Raw genomic sequence first — 16,306 nt, forward strand, 5'->3', positions numbered from 1 at the left:
CATTTAACGTATTCAACGTTTGAAATTATTTTCTCATTTACATTTTGAGGAAAAATTTGGAGCAGTTCAGGCTACGAATTGGATTTTAAGAACAAATGTAAAACCGTGAGCGGGGAAGTCACACTACCACCCCTTTTTCTATTATTTTACGTGTTCGATAACTGTGCCTCGAATAGTTGACAAACACGCCTCAAGGTTGTCGGAAAGAAAGTACGCGCGGAGAGGGGGCGTGGCGGGGGCAGGGGGGCGGAGTTAGTGTGCACGGAACGCACGCGCAGCCAGCGGCCAGGTAAAATCTCACCTGTTGAATGCCAGGTGAAATGTCAGTCGATGCATCCACGTGATACACTGCGATTCGGCTCGCCGCGCGAATATCGAGAAGCGTCGTGCTCGCGTTTCGGGGGCCCGTGTTCGCGAGCAATTACGTGACGCGTTATCGGACACGGTGTTACGATAACCGATCGGGGTAACGTTTCGTGAAAATATCGAGATACCGTTAACCTAGATCGCCGCTGTGCGAGATCGTAATCGTTCGAGTGACGGAATTCGAGGACGCGTCAGGTATCGATCCCCCGTGGATCCTCTCGGTGAGGATTTTCTTATTCGTCTTTTCGCGCAGTCTCTCTGTTAAACATTGAACGTTGAATTATTTTGTTTCTTCTTTTCGAGAGTTGCGCACAGAATCGAGAAGTAGCGTTTTACTCGCTGCGACGAGCTATCTTGTTTCTCGAAAATTGGGAAATGGAATCGGGAAGAATTTAATTCGATCGCTGCGATAAGTTATATATTTTTCGAAAGTTGCGAATGGAATTGAAAAGGAGTGTTTTACTCGCTGCGATCGGTTATGTTTTTTCTCGAAAGTTGTAAATAAAATCGACAAGAATTTAATTCACTCGCTGCGATAAGGTATATTTTTCTCGAAAGTTGTAAATAAAATCGAGAAAAATTCAATTTACTCGCTGCGATGAGTTACATATTTTTCGAAAGTTGCAAATAGAATCGAGAAGAATTTAATCCACTCGCTGCGATAAGGTATATTTTTCTCGAAAGTTGTAAATAAAATAGAGAAAAATTCAATTTACTCGCTGCGATAAGTTACATATTTTTCGAAAGTTGCAAATAGAATCGAGAAGAATTTAATTCACTCGCTGCGATAAGGTATATTTTTCTCGATAGTTGTAAATAAAATAGAGAAAAATTCAATTTACTCGCTGCGATAAGTTACATATTTTTCGAAAGTTGCAAATAGAATCGAGAAGAGTTACTTTACTCGCTGCGATGAGCTATGTTTTTCTCGAAAGTTGTAAATAAAATCGAGAAAAATTCAATTTACTCGCTGCGATAAGTTACATATTTTTCGAAAGTTGCAAATAGAATCGAGAAGAATTTAATTCACTCGCTGCGATAAGGTATATTTTTCTCGAAAGTTGTAAATAAAATAGAGAAAAATTCAATTTACTCGCTGCGATAAGTTACATATTTTTCGAAAGTTGCAAATAGAATCGAGAAGAGTTACTTTACTCGCTGCGATAAACTATGTTCTTTCTCGAAGGTTGTAAATAGAATCGAGAAAGATTATTTTACTCGCTGCGATGAGCTATGTTTTTCTCGAAACGTAACAATTATTGCGATGTCGAAATAAAATTGAGAAAAATTACTTTGCTCGTTTTAACGAGTGATATTCCTTTTCGTCGAAAGTTGCGAATAAAATGGAGAAAAATTATTTTACTCGTTACAATGAGTAAATAATGTCTAGGAGATCGATTAAAATTAACAAAAATACCGTACAGGTGTCGAATAAAATCTACGTAAACGAAAAATAAATATCTTCCGCCGTAATTCGGATTTGTTGGTAAATGTTTGAATTCTTTTCGGTCGTGGACCAGCTGTTTGGTCGATCTCGACGACAAAGACCGAATAAAACGTGCTCGATTAACGCAGATTAAACAATCTCCTCCGGATAGTAAATGGTCGAGTTTCTAATTTAACGATCGTTCTCCTCGTTCGTTGCTTACGGAATAATCGATGTTAAAACAGCCAATGAACACTTCATCGTAATTTACGACTATTCTTCGTCTCAACCGACATCGTCGAAACACGAAACTGAAATAAATTAATTTTTAACACCGTGCTCGTGATCGGTTTAAAAACGACGAAAGAAATATCGACACCTACGATAATAATTCTTGAACTCGAAGAATGTCCATTTCTCGCGATTTTCCACTTAACGATACATTTCCTTAACTACTGGAACCAAAGAATCTCATCGAATCGCAATAATTGTTTAAAATGTCTTCGTAATGTTCTCTCGGTGTTCGACGAAAATTTCAATCACTTTGCAATCTCTTTCGCAAATACAGTTAAATTTATCCATTTGTGTAAATATTACACGAACGAACGAAATTATTGAAACTCAATTTTCGCGATAAATCTATTCGGTGATGTTTCTCGTTTCTTCTTTGTTTCTTTGTTTCTCTCCGTAACTAAATTTTATTTCGCGCCACCTCCCACTCGATCGTAACACACTTCCCCACTTCGAACATCGTGAAACATTACTACGAAGTATGGTTCCCGTTGGACGTAATCGAACGGGGAAAATACCGTACCGATTAGAAATTTCCTCGTTTATTACAAACGGGTCAAACGTTTCGCGGGTGAAAGCGACGGAACGTTCCCGCGAACTTAATATCACCGATCGTCCGTGTATCGTAATGCGAAAAGATGGTAGCCATCGCGAACCGGTTATAGAAATGAGGCTCGTTTAAATTTCAATAGATTCCTCTCGCCTACATTTCTCGCGTTTAAATTTCGATTTAAATTTAATCGTACCAATTGAAGTGTACAATTCGTTTTACGAACGATAGTTTTATTCATCTATTCGTATAAATATTCTTTCTTATTTTTTTCTCAGTCGACTGAAGTATTAAAATTCAATTTTCGCGATAAATTTATCTTGCGATATTCCTCATTATTGTACTCGTCTTTATTATTTCTCCACTCGTGTCGAGACACGATTTGATTTTATGAACAAAATGCACCGAGTTTTTTTTCTCAGTGGACTTAAGTATTAAAATTCAATTTTCGCGATAAATTAATCTTGTGATATTTCTCGTTATTGTACTCGTCTTTATTATTTCTCCACTCGTGTCGAGACACGATCCGATTTTACGAACAAAATGCACCGAGTTTTTTTTCTCAGTGGACTTAAGTATTAAAATTCAATTTTCGCGATAAATTTATCTTGCGATATTTCTCGTTATTGTACTCGACACTATTATTTCCCCACTCGTGTCTCGAACCGAGACACGATCCAATTTTATGAACAAAGTGCACAGATATAACAAGCGTAAGCAAAAAATTAATAATGAACGGAGTAGGGATGGTGTGCTCGAGAATTTCGAAGAAATACCGCGTACGCGTTACGATCGATCGTCAGATTGGAAAAATTTAAATTTTGTACATTTTTCGCTATTTACAATAACGGTGCAATAATTTCGACTTATCTTTGTAATAACAATGTCGAGATATTGGCGAGATTCTCTCGAACAAAATGAATCCAAACGCGACGTAAATCGGAGAAACTTTATTTATTCTATTATTTTTTTTACCCATGACATTTGAATACGTTACGGATAAAGTTTGTTCGATTTACGTCGCGTTTGGACTGGTTTTGATCGGGAGAATCTCGCCTATCGATTCATCGTAACCGTTGTTAAATATTGTTACAAAGATAACACGGTCGATATTGTTTCGCGATATCGAATATTGGCGACGATATCGACGAACTTGGACGATATCGTACTCTTTTCGATTATCGCGCTCGATGTATCGCATCGATGCAAAATATCGTCTCCTGGGTCAATACGATTCCCAATATCGTACACCGTGCGATAATATTGGTCTTATCGAGGTCTAGAAACTATATCAACACGTGTACAGAGTTGTACGTCGAAGTTATTGTAACGAGCGATAACACTGTTTTCATCGAAACGTGGAATAAAATTTTAACGGATAATTACCAATGATAATTACCAAAATCCTTGACAACGTGTCTTGGTTATTCGATTCTTCGAACGGTCGATTAATTGTACCTACTAATTGGTTCCAATTATTTATTTATTAAACGGGCACAAGGCCCTTTTTTAAAATACATAACGTAGATTAAACAATGATAATAGTAAAGATAGTTGTGCAATAAATTTTGGTTCAAGTATGTACATAATATCTCTACAAATAACGATCTAGTTGTTTACAAACATGAAATGCGTTAGGTAAATATCTACTATGTGTACAATATTAGATATATTCCCAAAATTTCACAAATTTTTCGTACTCGAGGTCATGGTATTACAGTCATTACATTTCTCTCGATTTCGACCGTTACGTTCTAAAGATAAAAACATCTAATCCCAAAAGAACGAAAAGAAAGAACCATCGACGACCTTGAAACCTCAATTTCGAGAAAAAAATAATTCCCACCGTGACACTTGACCCCTCGAACCGGGAAAATTTATATTTTCGCGTACGGTTTAAAGTAACATGATCACTTTTAAGTTCACATCGGTAAAATGAACATCGCCTTGTAACCGAGGTGTCCCGTACGTATTGAAAAGAAGAAAAAATTGAAAAAAATACGTACTACGTGTACAACCAAAATTTCCCGAATTTCTCGTATTCAAAGTCACCGCATTTCTCTTGATTTCGACCGTTACGTTCGAAGGATAAAAACATCTAATTCCAAAAGAATGAAAAAAAAGAACCATCGACAACCTTAAAATCTCAATTTCGAGAGAAAAATAATTCCCACTGTGATACTTGACCCCTCGAACCGAGAAAATTTATATTTTCGCGTACGGTTTAAAGTAACATGGTCACTTTTAAGTTCACATCGGTAAAATGAACAGTCTTGTAACCGAGGTGTCCCGTACGTATTGAAAAAATACGTACCACGTGTACAATATTAGTCATACACCCAAAATTTCTCGTATTCAAAGTCACGGTGTAACAGTCACCGCATTTCTCTCGATTTCGACCGTTACGTTCGAAGGATAAAAACATCTAATCCCAAAAGAACGAAAAAAAGAACCATCGACGACCTTGAAACCTCAATTTCGAGAAAAAAATAATTCCCACTGTGACGCTTGACCCCTCGAACCGGGAAAATTTATATTTTCGCGTACGGTATAAAGTAACATCGTCACTTTTAAGTTCACATCGGTAAAATGAACAGTCTTGTAACCGTGGTGTCCCGTACGTATTGAAAAAATACGTACCACGTGTACAATATTAGTCATACACCCAAAATTTCTCGTATTCAAAGTCACGGTGTAACAGTCACCGCATTTCTCTCGATTTCGACCGTTACGTTCGAAGGATAAAGACATTTAATCCCAAAAGAACGAAAAGAAAGAACCATCGACGACCTTGAAACCTCTATTTCGAGAGAGAAATAATTCCCATGGTGATACTCGACCGCTTGGACCGTCTCGTCTCGTTAGTTTTCGCATCGCGATAAAATCGATGTTACCGATCCGATGGTATCGATCTCGCGTACGTGTTTCGATGTAAATTGGATTTTGAGCGTTCTACTTTCTCCCAGCGGTTGCATCGCGCGGCAGGTGCAAAAATTCCGCTCGAATTAAGGATGCGTGTTAAGTATCCATCCGCAGCGTCACGAATCCTCCTCGCGCGGCTTTCGTACGATTCCCGCTTCTGTTTCCCCTGGTTGCGTTTTATACATCGCTTGCAGCGACAATGGACGGGCTGGTCTGCGATCGGGAGAACCTGAAATTCGACGAGGCCTGTCTGCATCTGCGAACCGACGACGCAAACGAGAACTTGTGGCTCTACTCGCTCTCGTCGGACTGCGCGGCGGTGAGTTGCACAAGAACGTTCCTATCGCGTATGTTTCCACGTTAATTTCTTTTTCTTTTACGTAGATACGATATTACCAACGCGTTCCGACTCGACGATAAAGAATTCGATAAACAGGAGCGGATCCATCGCGAAATTAACCGTGATTCGGATCACCCCGACTCTTTTTTGTTCATTTTTTAAATAACGTTCGAAAGCGCGGGAATGGAACTTCTATTCGTGTTTGAGAATTGAATGAGTTGGCACGGAACGGTCTATTAATTTTTCCTTCAATTTATACGAAATTCTTCTTCGTTGATTTCTTAACTACCGTTCGAAAGCTTGGAGAAGAAACATTTTTTTCGAGTTTGAAAATTGTATAATTTACCGCGGAACAATCTATTAATTTTTCTGTGATTTTATTTGAAATTTTTCTTCCTTGATTTTTTAATTATCGTTGGTGGAAAAGAAACTTTTTTTCGTGTTTGAAAATTGGCTGGGTTGGCGCGAAACAATCTACTAATTCTTCCTTGAATTTATTCGAAATTCTTCATTGATTTTTTAAATACCGTTCGAAAGCTTGGAGAAGAAACTTTTTTTTCGTGTTTGGAAATTGAATAATTTGCCGCGGAACAATCTATTAATTTTTCTGTGATTTTATTTGAAATTTTTCTTCCTTGATTTTTTAATTATTGTTGGTGGATAAGAAACTTTTCTTCGTGTTTGAAAATTGGCTGGATTTGTGCGAAACAATCTACTAATTTTTCTATAACTTTATTCGAAATTCTCATTCGTTGATTTTTTTACTACCGTTCGAAAGCTTGGAAAAGAATTTTTTTTTCGTGTTTGAAAATTAGCTAGGTTGGCGCGAAACAATCTACTAATTTTTCCTTGAATTCATTCGAAATTCTTCGTTGATTTTTTAACTACCGTTCGAAAGCTTGGAAAAGAAACTTTTTTTCGTGTTCGAAAATCGAAAATCTACCAATTTTTTCTCGACTTTATTCGAAATTGTTCGTCGACCTTTTAACGAGCAAGAATCCTTGTAAAACACGCTCGCATTCCATACGAGTACCGTGTCGAATAAAACGAGTACCACGTTTCGTAGAAATTTTCGCGTATTTTCGTTCGAGCGTTTCTTTAATTCGATGTACGTGTCTACGCGTCCGCGGAGCAATTAATCGTTATCTATGGAGTGGGTATCCTCCTGTACGGTTCCAATCTCGAGATTAATTTATCGATCGTATGGTAGAAATCGGCTGGTCTATTTTCGAAAATCGATCGAGATTCGAACGGAGTACGATGCCACCGTTCAAGGTTTCACTTTCGAAAATATAAACGTCACGTAAATCGATTTTCATGTGTTACTTAGTACATCGATATTCGTGGTAGATTTCCTAGCATTTTTCGCCGTATTAAATTCGAGAAGCAGACAACTTTTTCTAATTGAAGTTTTCCTTGCTTTCTTTTTTTATCGAAAAAACACGATGCTTATTTTAACTTTAATTAACATTCTTAGATGGGCTTCATATTTCTCTTGTAGAAAAGGGATCTTTTCCTCTAGATATCGATAAACAATTATTATTATTACTACTATTATCATTAGTATTATTACTATTATTATTATTACTATCATTACTACTACTACTATTATTATTATTATTATTATCATTACTACTATTACTACTACTACTACTACTACTACTACTACTACTACTACTACTACTACTACTACTACTACTACTACTGCTACTACTACTACTGCTACTACTACTACTAATACTACTACTACTATTATTATTATTATTATTATCACAAATTTTGCAAACAATCGACGACGACGCATTGATTGCAGTGTCCTTATACACGGATCAAACGTTTCGTGACGAATTCGAGTTCCAGCGTGACAATCGACACGGTTAGATCCACGAGTTTCAGAATTCTAAACGTCGAGGATCCCATTGAATATATATCAGCGAAGAACACAAGGTATATATATATATATAAGGTCTAGTCGAACGAAATTCTCTTGTTTCGATCTATCGTCGATCTATACTTTCGTTAACGAACCATTTCACGTTCCAGTAACACGATTTGCGAGCTAACGCCGAACTTGGGTCAGTTCGGTGTGTACGAGTTGTCGATACAAAACGGGGGCTGCAACGTGAGAGCCTTGAACGGGTCGACCTATCCTTACACAGGTAAGAACTTATCTTCGAATAACGTTTAAAATAATTAATTTCGCGTTTAAATTGTTTTTCTTTCGGTTGCAATACGACATTGATCCGATACGATCAATTTTGATCTCGTTACGTTAAAATTTGCGATCTCGTTAAACTTTAACCTTCAAGGAGAGCGGCGAAATACCACTTTTTCATAATTTCAAAAATATTTCTTTCTCTCTGTCGCATTTGTATTAAATTTAACTCGCTTAAATTTAATTAATTTCGTTTTAAGAAAGTTGTCTCGAAGACCTCGATAAAAGAAAGGAATAACGAATCGTCCAGTTACAAAGAATTAAGATTTTTCATTTCGTTCGTGTTACTGAAAGCTGGAAACTGGAAATTGGAAACGTGATTACTTTCAGAACTGTTCGCGATTTTCGGAGTACTGGTGCTGGTCCTGTTTGGTCTGTCCAGTCTGAAATCGTTATGGCACGTATTCGAAAAAAAGCGCGCGAAACGTCCAATGGAGGACCCAACGAAGCAACCTGTGAAGCGTCGAGTCAGAGCGATCGATACAGTTCGAGGGTAGATTTGTTAAAAAATACAAACTGAAAAAAGTGGTTTCCAAAATATTATAGAAAGCGTCCCCCGAAAAAAGAGAGATTTTATTTGGATTACTTCGAAACGAAGTCGTTTTTATCCTCTTTTGTCATCGATATAAATTTTCATTCCATCGATAGGATCGAACACCCCAAAAATAAATAAATAAATATTCGTTGCAGTACACAGGGCGAGGCATTTAAATATTCTAACCCGTTTGTACAATTTTCTTTTGTTAGACAGTAGAGTACTCGAAGTTTCGCTTACGAGGCGAGATAAATAACGATAGATGCAAAAAAAATGTATTTTCACGGTTGTTCGATATAAAGATACGTTTGAATTATCCACCGTTTACCGCGCAAAAATTTCCCAAAGATTCGTGGAAATTTTCAAACGTGGCTGTTTATCGCGCGGATTGTTCGTTTTTTATTTTTCCAAATTGGACATTTTCTTCGAAGCTCCCATTGGATTGTACTGGTCCCATTTATTTATTTCTTTTACCTTGAATTTTCAATTTTGAATCTTCAAAAGATTCCTCCGAATTCTTTGAGTAGGGTAGTATGGGATTCCCTGTGCCTACGCCATTGGGAACCTAACCACTAAAACTTCTATGTGACCATACTCGTACGATTTTTAGCCTACAGGAACTGCATATAGTGTAACATCCGGTTCAAATATAATGTAACATCCATTCCTAGGGGTCGTGTTTCATATTTTGGAAAACGCTGATTCAGAACGCATTTACAACTTTACGATATTTACAGAAATTTTGCATTTTTCAGGGCGAGCACTCTGTTAATGATATTCGTTAACGATGGATCCGGCGGTTACAAAACCTTGGGCCACGCGACTTGGAACGGTTTGCTGCTGGGAGACTTGTTGTTCCCTTGTTTCATATGGATCATGGGGTTGTGCATCCCCATAGCTCTAACTAGTCAGATTAAACGCATGACGCCGAGACACGTAATACTGTATGGGATCGTTAAGGTGATTAGTAGGCGCGTAATTACAAAATTATTATTTTAATAATTACAAAATGTGTTATGGAAAGCACAGAGAGTAGAGGATCGAATTGCTCGAAAACAAAGTCTTCTGTGGGAATTAATTCCAAAGGAATTTATGTCAGTCTGGACTTTTTATTTCGCACGGTGTTTTCAAGTATCTCGAAGAGTGAGAAAGGTTTGTTTAGCCTCGTTGAAAGGATTATTTTTAAAAAGTTTCGTTGGTTTTCGTTCGAGTTTTAAAAATAAACAACTCTCCTCCGAGTATGCAACTTTCCTCCGGGGATGGTTGCTTCGAAAATCTGTAATTTTGGGCCAAACTTATGAAAAGAAAATTACAACAAAATGATTAAAGTAATGATTATAGGAGGGTGGAAAAAGGTCAGTCAAGTGGCTGAAATGTTTTAATTAATTGACAATTTTATTCGTTTCCGTTTTAACGCGATAAAATTTTATTCATTTTCGTTCTAATACGATAAAATTTTATTAATTTTCGTTTTAACAACTACTGACTTACCTTGCTGAAAAATCGATTCGAAGGCAAAGACTCGCGGAGTATCTTGAAACGAAGAGAGCCAAGATCGCGAAAACGATGAATATCGACCATTCGCGTCGCTTATAAGACATCATTATCGGGAATCGAGTGACACGTTTTTTCGTTTCGAAGAATAACGATGGCGGTGAATTATAGGCTTTGATATATAGACTTTTAATAATATTTAGGCTTTCGCCTAAATGCTAAATTTTGTATCGTGTCGACAGAGGAGCGTTCTCTTGTTCTTGATCGGAGTATCGCTGAACACAGCGAGTACCGGCCCTCAGTTGGAGACCATCCGTATATTCGGTGTTCTGCAACGTTTCGGCATAACGTACTTCATCGTCGCTACGACGTACCTGTGTTTCGCGAGGAGATCAAAGAAGGTACAGGTAAACGTACGTATAATCCTCTCACGAGTAAATCGACCTATAACGATCGAATCAAATTTTTGTTATTTATTTTCACAGTCTCCGACCGAACGATGCCTGTTACGAGAGGTGCACGACTTCCTGTTACTGCTTCCTCAATGGTGCGCGATGCTCGTTATCGTGGCCGTTCATTGTGCCCTAACTTTCTGTCTGGATGTTCCCGGATGTCCCACGTATGTACTATGAGGAGTTGGAAAGATGTCATCCGGCGGGAATTGCGAGTCGTGTCGGATCGGAGGACGTTTTAGTCGGCCTTCGAAGGTCTGTGACTGACCGAAAGATTGTAACATGGTACTACTGTCCGTTCGCGAGAAGAAAGCAAACGAGTGTTTACCTCCCCACCAATGTGGCCAGATTTCATTCCCTAAATCGCTGACTGGAAGGAGTGGGAGAAGATAGTACGGTGGGGGTCGTCCCACTCCTTCGTGTATCGTGCATTGAAGGCATTGGAGTGGGAGAAGGTACCCACGTAGTACCTCTCTCTAGAGGAGTGGGAGAAGGTAGTACGGTGGGGGTTGCCCCACTCCTTCGCGCATCGAAGGCACTGGAGTGGGAGAAGGTACCTACGTAATACCTCTCTCTTGAGGAGTGGGAGAAGGTAGTACGGTGGGGGCTGTCCCACTCCTTCGTGCATCGTGCGTTGAAGGCATTGGAGTGGGAGAAAGTACCCACGTAGTACCTCTCTAGAGTAGCAGGAGGAGGTAGTACAGTGGGGATCGTCCCGCTCCTTCGTGCATAGTGTGTTGAATTCATTAGAGTGGGAGAAGATCGTTACCCCTAAGCATTCCTATGTCGAGTGCAACTCGACATCACATTTCTTACATCAACTCCGATATCGAACTATACATTATACGACGCAATTTAACTGAAAATATAAATGAAAAATATATTTGTTACACACTTGTATTCTCGTGCAACATTATATCGAGACCCCTGTTTTTTATCTATTTTGTCAATCAATTGAGGACTTGGTAGACAAAGAAAAAGTTAAGAAGTTCTAATGCCTTCAAGACACGATTCGCGAAGGAGGAACAACTCACACTGTACTACCTTCTCCCAGTCAGGAATTTAGGGAATCCTATCTGGCCATCCTGGTTCTCGACCAATAACGAGGTAGCAAACTAAAGTGGGGAGTATTGGGTTATTCGGAAAGTCATTTCGTTTTTCTTTTGGTGAAAATGAAACACGATATTTTTGGAGTAAACATTTTATTAAATTATGTATTCTCCATTTTGGAAAACGAAGTGACTTTCCGAACAATCTAATAGTATAGCTAGATTTCATTCTCTAAGTCGCTGACTGAGAGGAGTGGAAGAAGGTAGTACGGTGGGGGTTGTCCTTGAAAGCGTTGGAATCTCAATGCGATCAACGATCTTCTCCCACTCCAATACCTTCAACGCACGAAGGAGTGGGGCGTTCCCCATCGTACTACCTTCCCCCACCCCTCCAAGTCAAGGATCTAGAGAGTCCCATCTAGCCACTCTGCCAAGAGTGAAGACGATCGACAACGGCCAATAGGCGCGCGATGAACTGGTAAACCAGAGTGGGGATGTAAACACTCGTCTGCCTTCTTCTCGCGGACAGACGGTATATTCCCCTTAATCCAGGAGTCATCTTTCCAGCTCTCAGCTATGCGTATATTACGACGAACGAGTCTCGTCTCCACGCGATGTCGTTAAACGAACGATTCATTAGCGGATACCTCGGTCCTGGCGGTCTTCACGACGATGGGAAGTATTTCGATTGCGTTGGTGGTTCGGCCGGGTACATCGATCGTACAATACTGAAGGAGACTCATTTGCATCACTCGGATACGGTCTACAAGTCCGGCCCGTTCGATCCTGAAGGAATTTTGGGTACAGTGTGTTTTACAAAGAGACTGTTGGTACCGATCCTCATCCGATTTCAATGAAATTTGGCAGGCTCATAGATCCAGGTGTACGACAATCGTAAACAAAATTATAATCGTAAATGATCAGCTGGTTATGAAAAAATAAATGTTAAAACACCTTTTATTAATCGTATTATATTATATCGTATCACTTTTTAACACCCGATGAGAAAGATTTAATAATTTTGAAAATTGTTATTACTTCTTTCTAATTCACTCTCGAACTAAGCACATTTCTTCAGTGTGAATTTAACGATTGGTCTATTCGAGCGTTTTTTCAAACTTTACACTTACTCTTTTCATAACTAACTGACCGTCTATAGCTATAACTCGGTTACGATTGTGAACTTAATGTCGTACACGTGAATCTACAAACCTGCAAAGTAAAATCGTTAAAATCGGTGAGTGTCTTGACGTTCTTGTTAGTCTCGTGTCTAACAGTTGTCGTCGACCTGCTCGTTGGCAAGCCGAACGAGGGTAATTTGCAATCGAACGTGCTTCGTTTGTCAAGGTACGCTCACGACGACGTTTCAAGTGTTCCTTGGACTGCACGCTGGCATAATTATGACGTCGTACAAGGATTGGAAGGAACGCGTCGTCAGGTGGCTCGTGTGGGCTGCGTTTTTCGGTTGTCTAGGTTGCTCCCTCCATTTCTCGAACGTGATTCCAGTCAACAAACACTTGTGGTACGTGAAACGGTGTCAGAAGTACGAATTTGTTTCTAAATCACCCTTCATCTACTTTACGTCGAGCACAGGTTTCGTGTATTTTGAAATCTATCTCATTGTGCAAAGCACACATTTTATTAATCGTCACTTTTTTCATTGTGCAGGTCTCTGTCGTTCGTGCTGGTGACTACGTCGTTCTCTCTTGCTTTCCTGACCGCGTGTTACTTGCTCGTTGATGTTCTTAAAGTCTGGAACGGTGGTCCTTTCCGAATTCCTGGTACGTGATACATTTGTGACATCGTGTCAAATTTTATGCATTTCTCAACACTTTCGACACCGAAACGAACATTCAAGACCTATTCGTAGGGCCAAGGAGATTGGAATCGATACCGTATAGATATCATCTTATTATTTTTGATTTTTCATCGAATTGTACTAAAGACGTATCGATACTTGGGTAAATCGTTGTAAATATTGATCCCGATTTAACCCTTTTATCCAAGTATCGATATACGATCGATACTGCACGAAAATGTTGACAGTAACGAAGTGGAAATCAATACAAGTAGAGTAATTTTGAACCAGTTTATAAGTATCTGATTTAAATATATAAATGTAAGTCTTGTAAATCGAATAGTATCATTTGGAATCGCTTTAAGAACTATTGGTATGAAAATATGATACACGTATACGAAATTTCGATATATACCTATTATCGAGTGCTTTAATATCGAATCGATCGAATAGTATCGGTATCGATCCCATCGCTAGGCTCTTATCAGCGATGAAATAATAATTCTCGTTTCGTTGCTCGATAGGTATGAACGGGCTACTGTTGTACGTCGGCCATATGCTGTGTTATCAAATATTCCCCTTTCATTGGAGCATCGGGAACATGGACAGTCGAGGTCTGCGTTTGTTGGAATCGATCTGGTGTGTCGTATTGTGGACAATCATCGCGTACATCATGCACAGAAAGCGAACGTACATCTCCTTGTAAATTCTCGTTGCACAGGGACGATTCAAAACAAAAAGAAGAAGAATTCAAGAACGTACAAAATGGTCGAGTACCATTGTTTTTCTGAAGGAATTTACGAAGAAACTCCATGGAGGAAATATTGCACGGTTTAAACGAATACTATTGTTTTTCTGAAGGAATTCACGATAAAATTCTATGTAGAAGAATATTGCACGATTTAAACAAGTATCGTAGTTTTTCTGAAGGAATTCGCGAAGAAACTCCATGGAGGAAATATTGCACAATATAAACAAGTACGAAAATATGTAGGAAAATATTTAAACGAGTTTATCTTCGTACACGGCGTATTATTTTTCAGAAACGCTGTGCACACATTTTTCAATGTTGGAAATTCTCCTTTAGAGATCATCCGGTATAAATAATCGTTGCTCTTATACTTTCTTAACGCTTGAAACTCGTTTCTCGTTTCTCCTCACACGTGTTCAACAATCGAACATCGTCACCTGTTTACTCGTACACCAGAGTTTCTTTCTCTCAAGGGGGCGGGGGATGGGGGATGAACACTGTACACGTAGATCGATTCGAAGTGAAAATTAAGGCGATCTTTACAAATAATTTATTTTACACAACTTACATAAATAGCACAATGACAGATCGAGGTAACGACAGTATCGATACAAACATACTTTCAGCCGGTTACTTCGCGTCGATCTCTTTTCTCTCTAAACGAAAATATTGGTACACGAACGTCACAACGAGGCATTGATTCTACGCAAACAAACCGCTCGCATTGATTCGGGTTCAGATCGATCGACACCGACGATAAATCGTTTCGCGAAAAGTGTTCGTCCCTTAGCAACGTGCACACACCGTGGGGGTTACAAAGAAATAGGATGAAAATAAAAGACAACTGGGAAGGGTTAAGAAGACAGAGATGAGTCGAGAAGAGGGGAGGGGGTGGGGAGGAATTTTATCAGACAACGAGCACGGTGGACGACGAGAGATTCCGGGTGTGAAATTGTCAGCGAAATTGACATCGATTAAGCCGTCGTGTAAACAATTGCTACGGACCGTCGTTGTAAACAAAATAGAAAATAATAAAGGAAAAGAGAAAACACACTAGCAATGCCATGTTTCCTAAGGAGGTACCCGTCTTTGCTCAGTAATCAGTTGCATCGGGACCTGAAAATCGAGAGAAACGATCGTTAAGATTTATTTCAGATGCATCGTCGGGGGTCGCGAAAGATTTCGCGCATTTGCGAAAAATATCGACGAGCGTGTCGAGACGCTCGATTTAGTTCCTTTAAGATTCTCCTCGATCGAGCGAAGAACGCGCGAAAACAATTTGTCGTGACTTAACATCGAGTCCGAGTCGCTGTTCGGATCGTACGGAAGAAAGAATCGACTCGTGAGACCCCCCACCATTGGTTTCGATGAGGAGGTACGTCCCCCACTCCGCAAGCTACGATTGGATCGTATTCGAGTGGCCGCTCGAGGTCACCGACGCCCTTACCCCCACCACGTCGCTTGGCTCCGCCTCCTTTCACCATGCAAAGACGGTGAAACCGAACGATCGCTGGAACGACATTAAACGACCACTACGAACTCGATCCGACCGTACCAATGGGAGTGTACTTTAATCCAGGATAGAAATAAACGCTTAATTTTTTTTTTTAATAACTCTCTTTCTATTTGTACGAGTTCTTTAAAGAAATATGCGCTCGATGGGGAAAATACTTTCACCTCGAGAATCTTCTTTAATCGAAATGTTACAACAGATACTTTATAACTCTGATAATAAATGGAAACAATGATGATGCGATATATTAGATTGTATATAATGACACGTTGTTACGTTTATTTCGAATAAAAGATACAACGTAATAAAGAAACTGATAGCTCCGTAAGAAATATCTAGTGGAAATGTGAACTCGTGGAAAATAACATTAGAATAATTTTACGAGCTATTGAGAACATTGTTGCCAACGACAGAGTGTAGAAGTATCTGTTCCTGTTGGATACAAGTTTGTATCTTTTCTTTTCACATAAATTTCGTTCGAGTTGAAATTTTTACTCGAATGCTCGACGTGTCTGGGTCAGTGGGAGTGTCCTGCGGGGAGTGGGCGTTCTCGGTGGACTCCTCCCACCAAGTCGATTCTTTCTTTAGCCAGAGTATAGCTGCG

At 39.2% G+C, this 16,306-nt stretch overlaps 2 protein-coding genes across 3 annotated transcripts in view; one reads left to right on the top strand and one right to left on the bottom strand.

The window, feature by feature from the left end:
- Nucleotides 1-243: 243 nt before the first annotated feature.
- On the top strand, nt 244-15,061 carry LOC143143988 (heparan-alpha-glucosaminide N-acetyltransferase). Of its 2 annotated transcripts, none has more exons than XM_076305895.1 (11): nt 244-5,874; nt 7,709-7,842; nt 7,939-8,054; nt 8,441-8,603; nt 9,401-9,605; nt 10,382-10,552; nt 10,625-10,758; nt 12,281-12,441; nt 12,988-13,162; nt 13,309-13,421; nt 13,963-15,061. In XM_076305895.1, exons 1-11 carry the CDS (start codon nt 5,755-5,757, stop codon nt 14,142-14,144), a joined length of 1,674 nt encoding a protein of 557 aa, XP_076162010.1. In that variant the 5' UTR covers nt 244-5,754; the 3' UTR covers nt 14,145-15,061. The 2 variants fall into 2 exon arrangements, with proteins under 2 accessions (XP_076162010.1, XP_076162011.1); XM_076305896.1 differs by having other exon boundaries at nt 10,382-10,540.
- LOC143143994 (uncharacterized) overlaps nt 14,725-16,306 on the bottom strand; it is a 41,335-nt gene continuing 39,753 nt past the window's right edge. The window contains 1 exon segment of the mRNA XM_076305912.1: nt 14,725-15,305. Within this exon segment, the coding sequence (XP_076162027.1) occupies nt 15,243-15,305 (63 nt within the window). The 3' untranslated portion in view covers nt 14,725-15,242.

This window comes from Ptiloglossa arizonensis, chromosome 3, assembly GCF_051014685.1.
Source record: "Ptiloglossa arizonensis isolate GNS036 chromosome 3, iyPtiAriz1_principal, whole genome shotgun sequence".
NCBI classification, from domain to species: domain Eukaryota; kingdom Metazoa; phylum Arthropoda; class Insecta; order Hymenoptera; family Colletidae; genus Ptiloglossa; species Ptiloglossa arizonensis.

What these genes read in the sequence shown, in the direction of transcription:
- LOC143143988 (XM_076305895.1), top strand. Translation starts at nt 5,755, where the DNA reads ATGGACGGGCTGGTCTGCGATCGGGAGAACCTGAAATTCGACGAGGCC. An exon ending in ATATCAGCGAAGAACACAAG is followed by an intron (nt 7,843 to 7,938) that starts GTATATATATAT and finishes TTCACGTTCCAG; the next exon opens with TAACACGATTTGCGAGCTAA. An exon ending in GCGATCGATACAGTTCGAGG is followed by an intron (nt 8,604 to 9,400) that starts GTAGATTTGTTA and finishes TGCATTTTTCAG; the next exon opens with GGCGAGCACTCTGTTAATGA.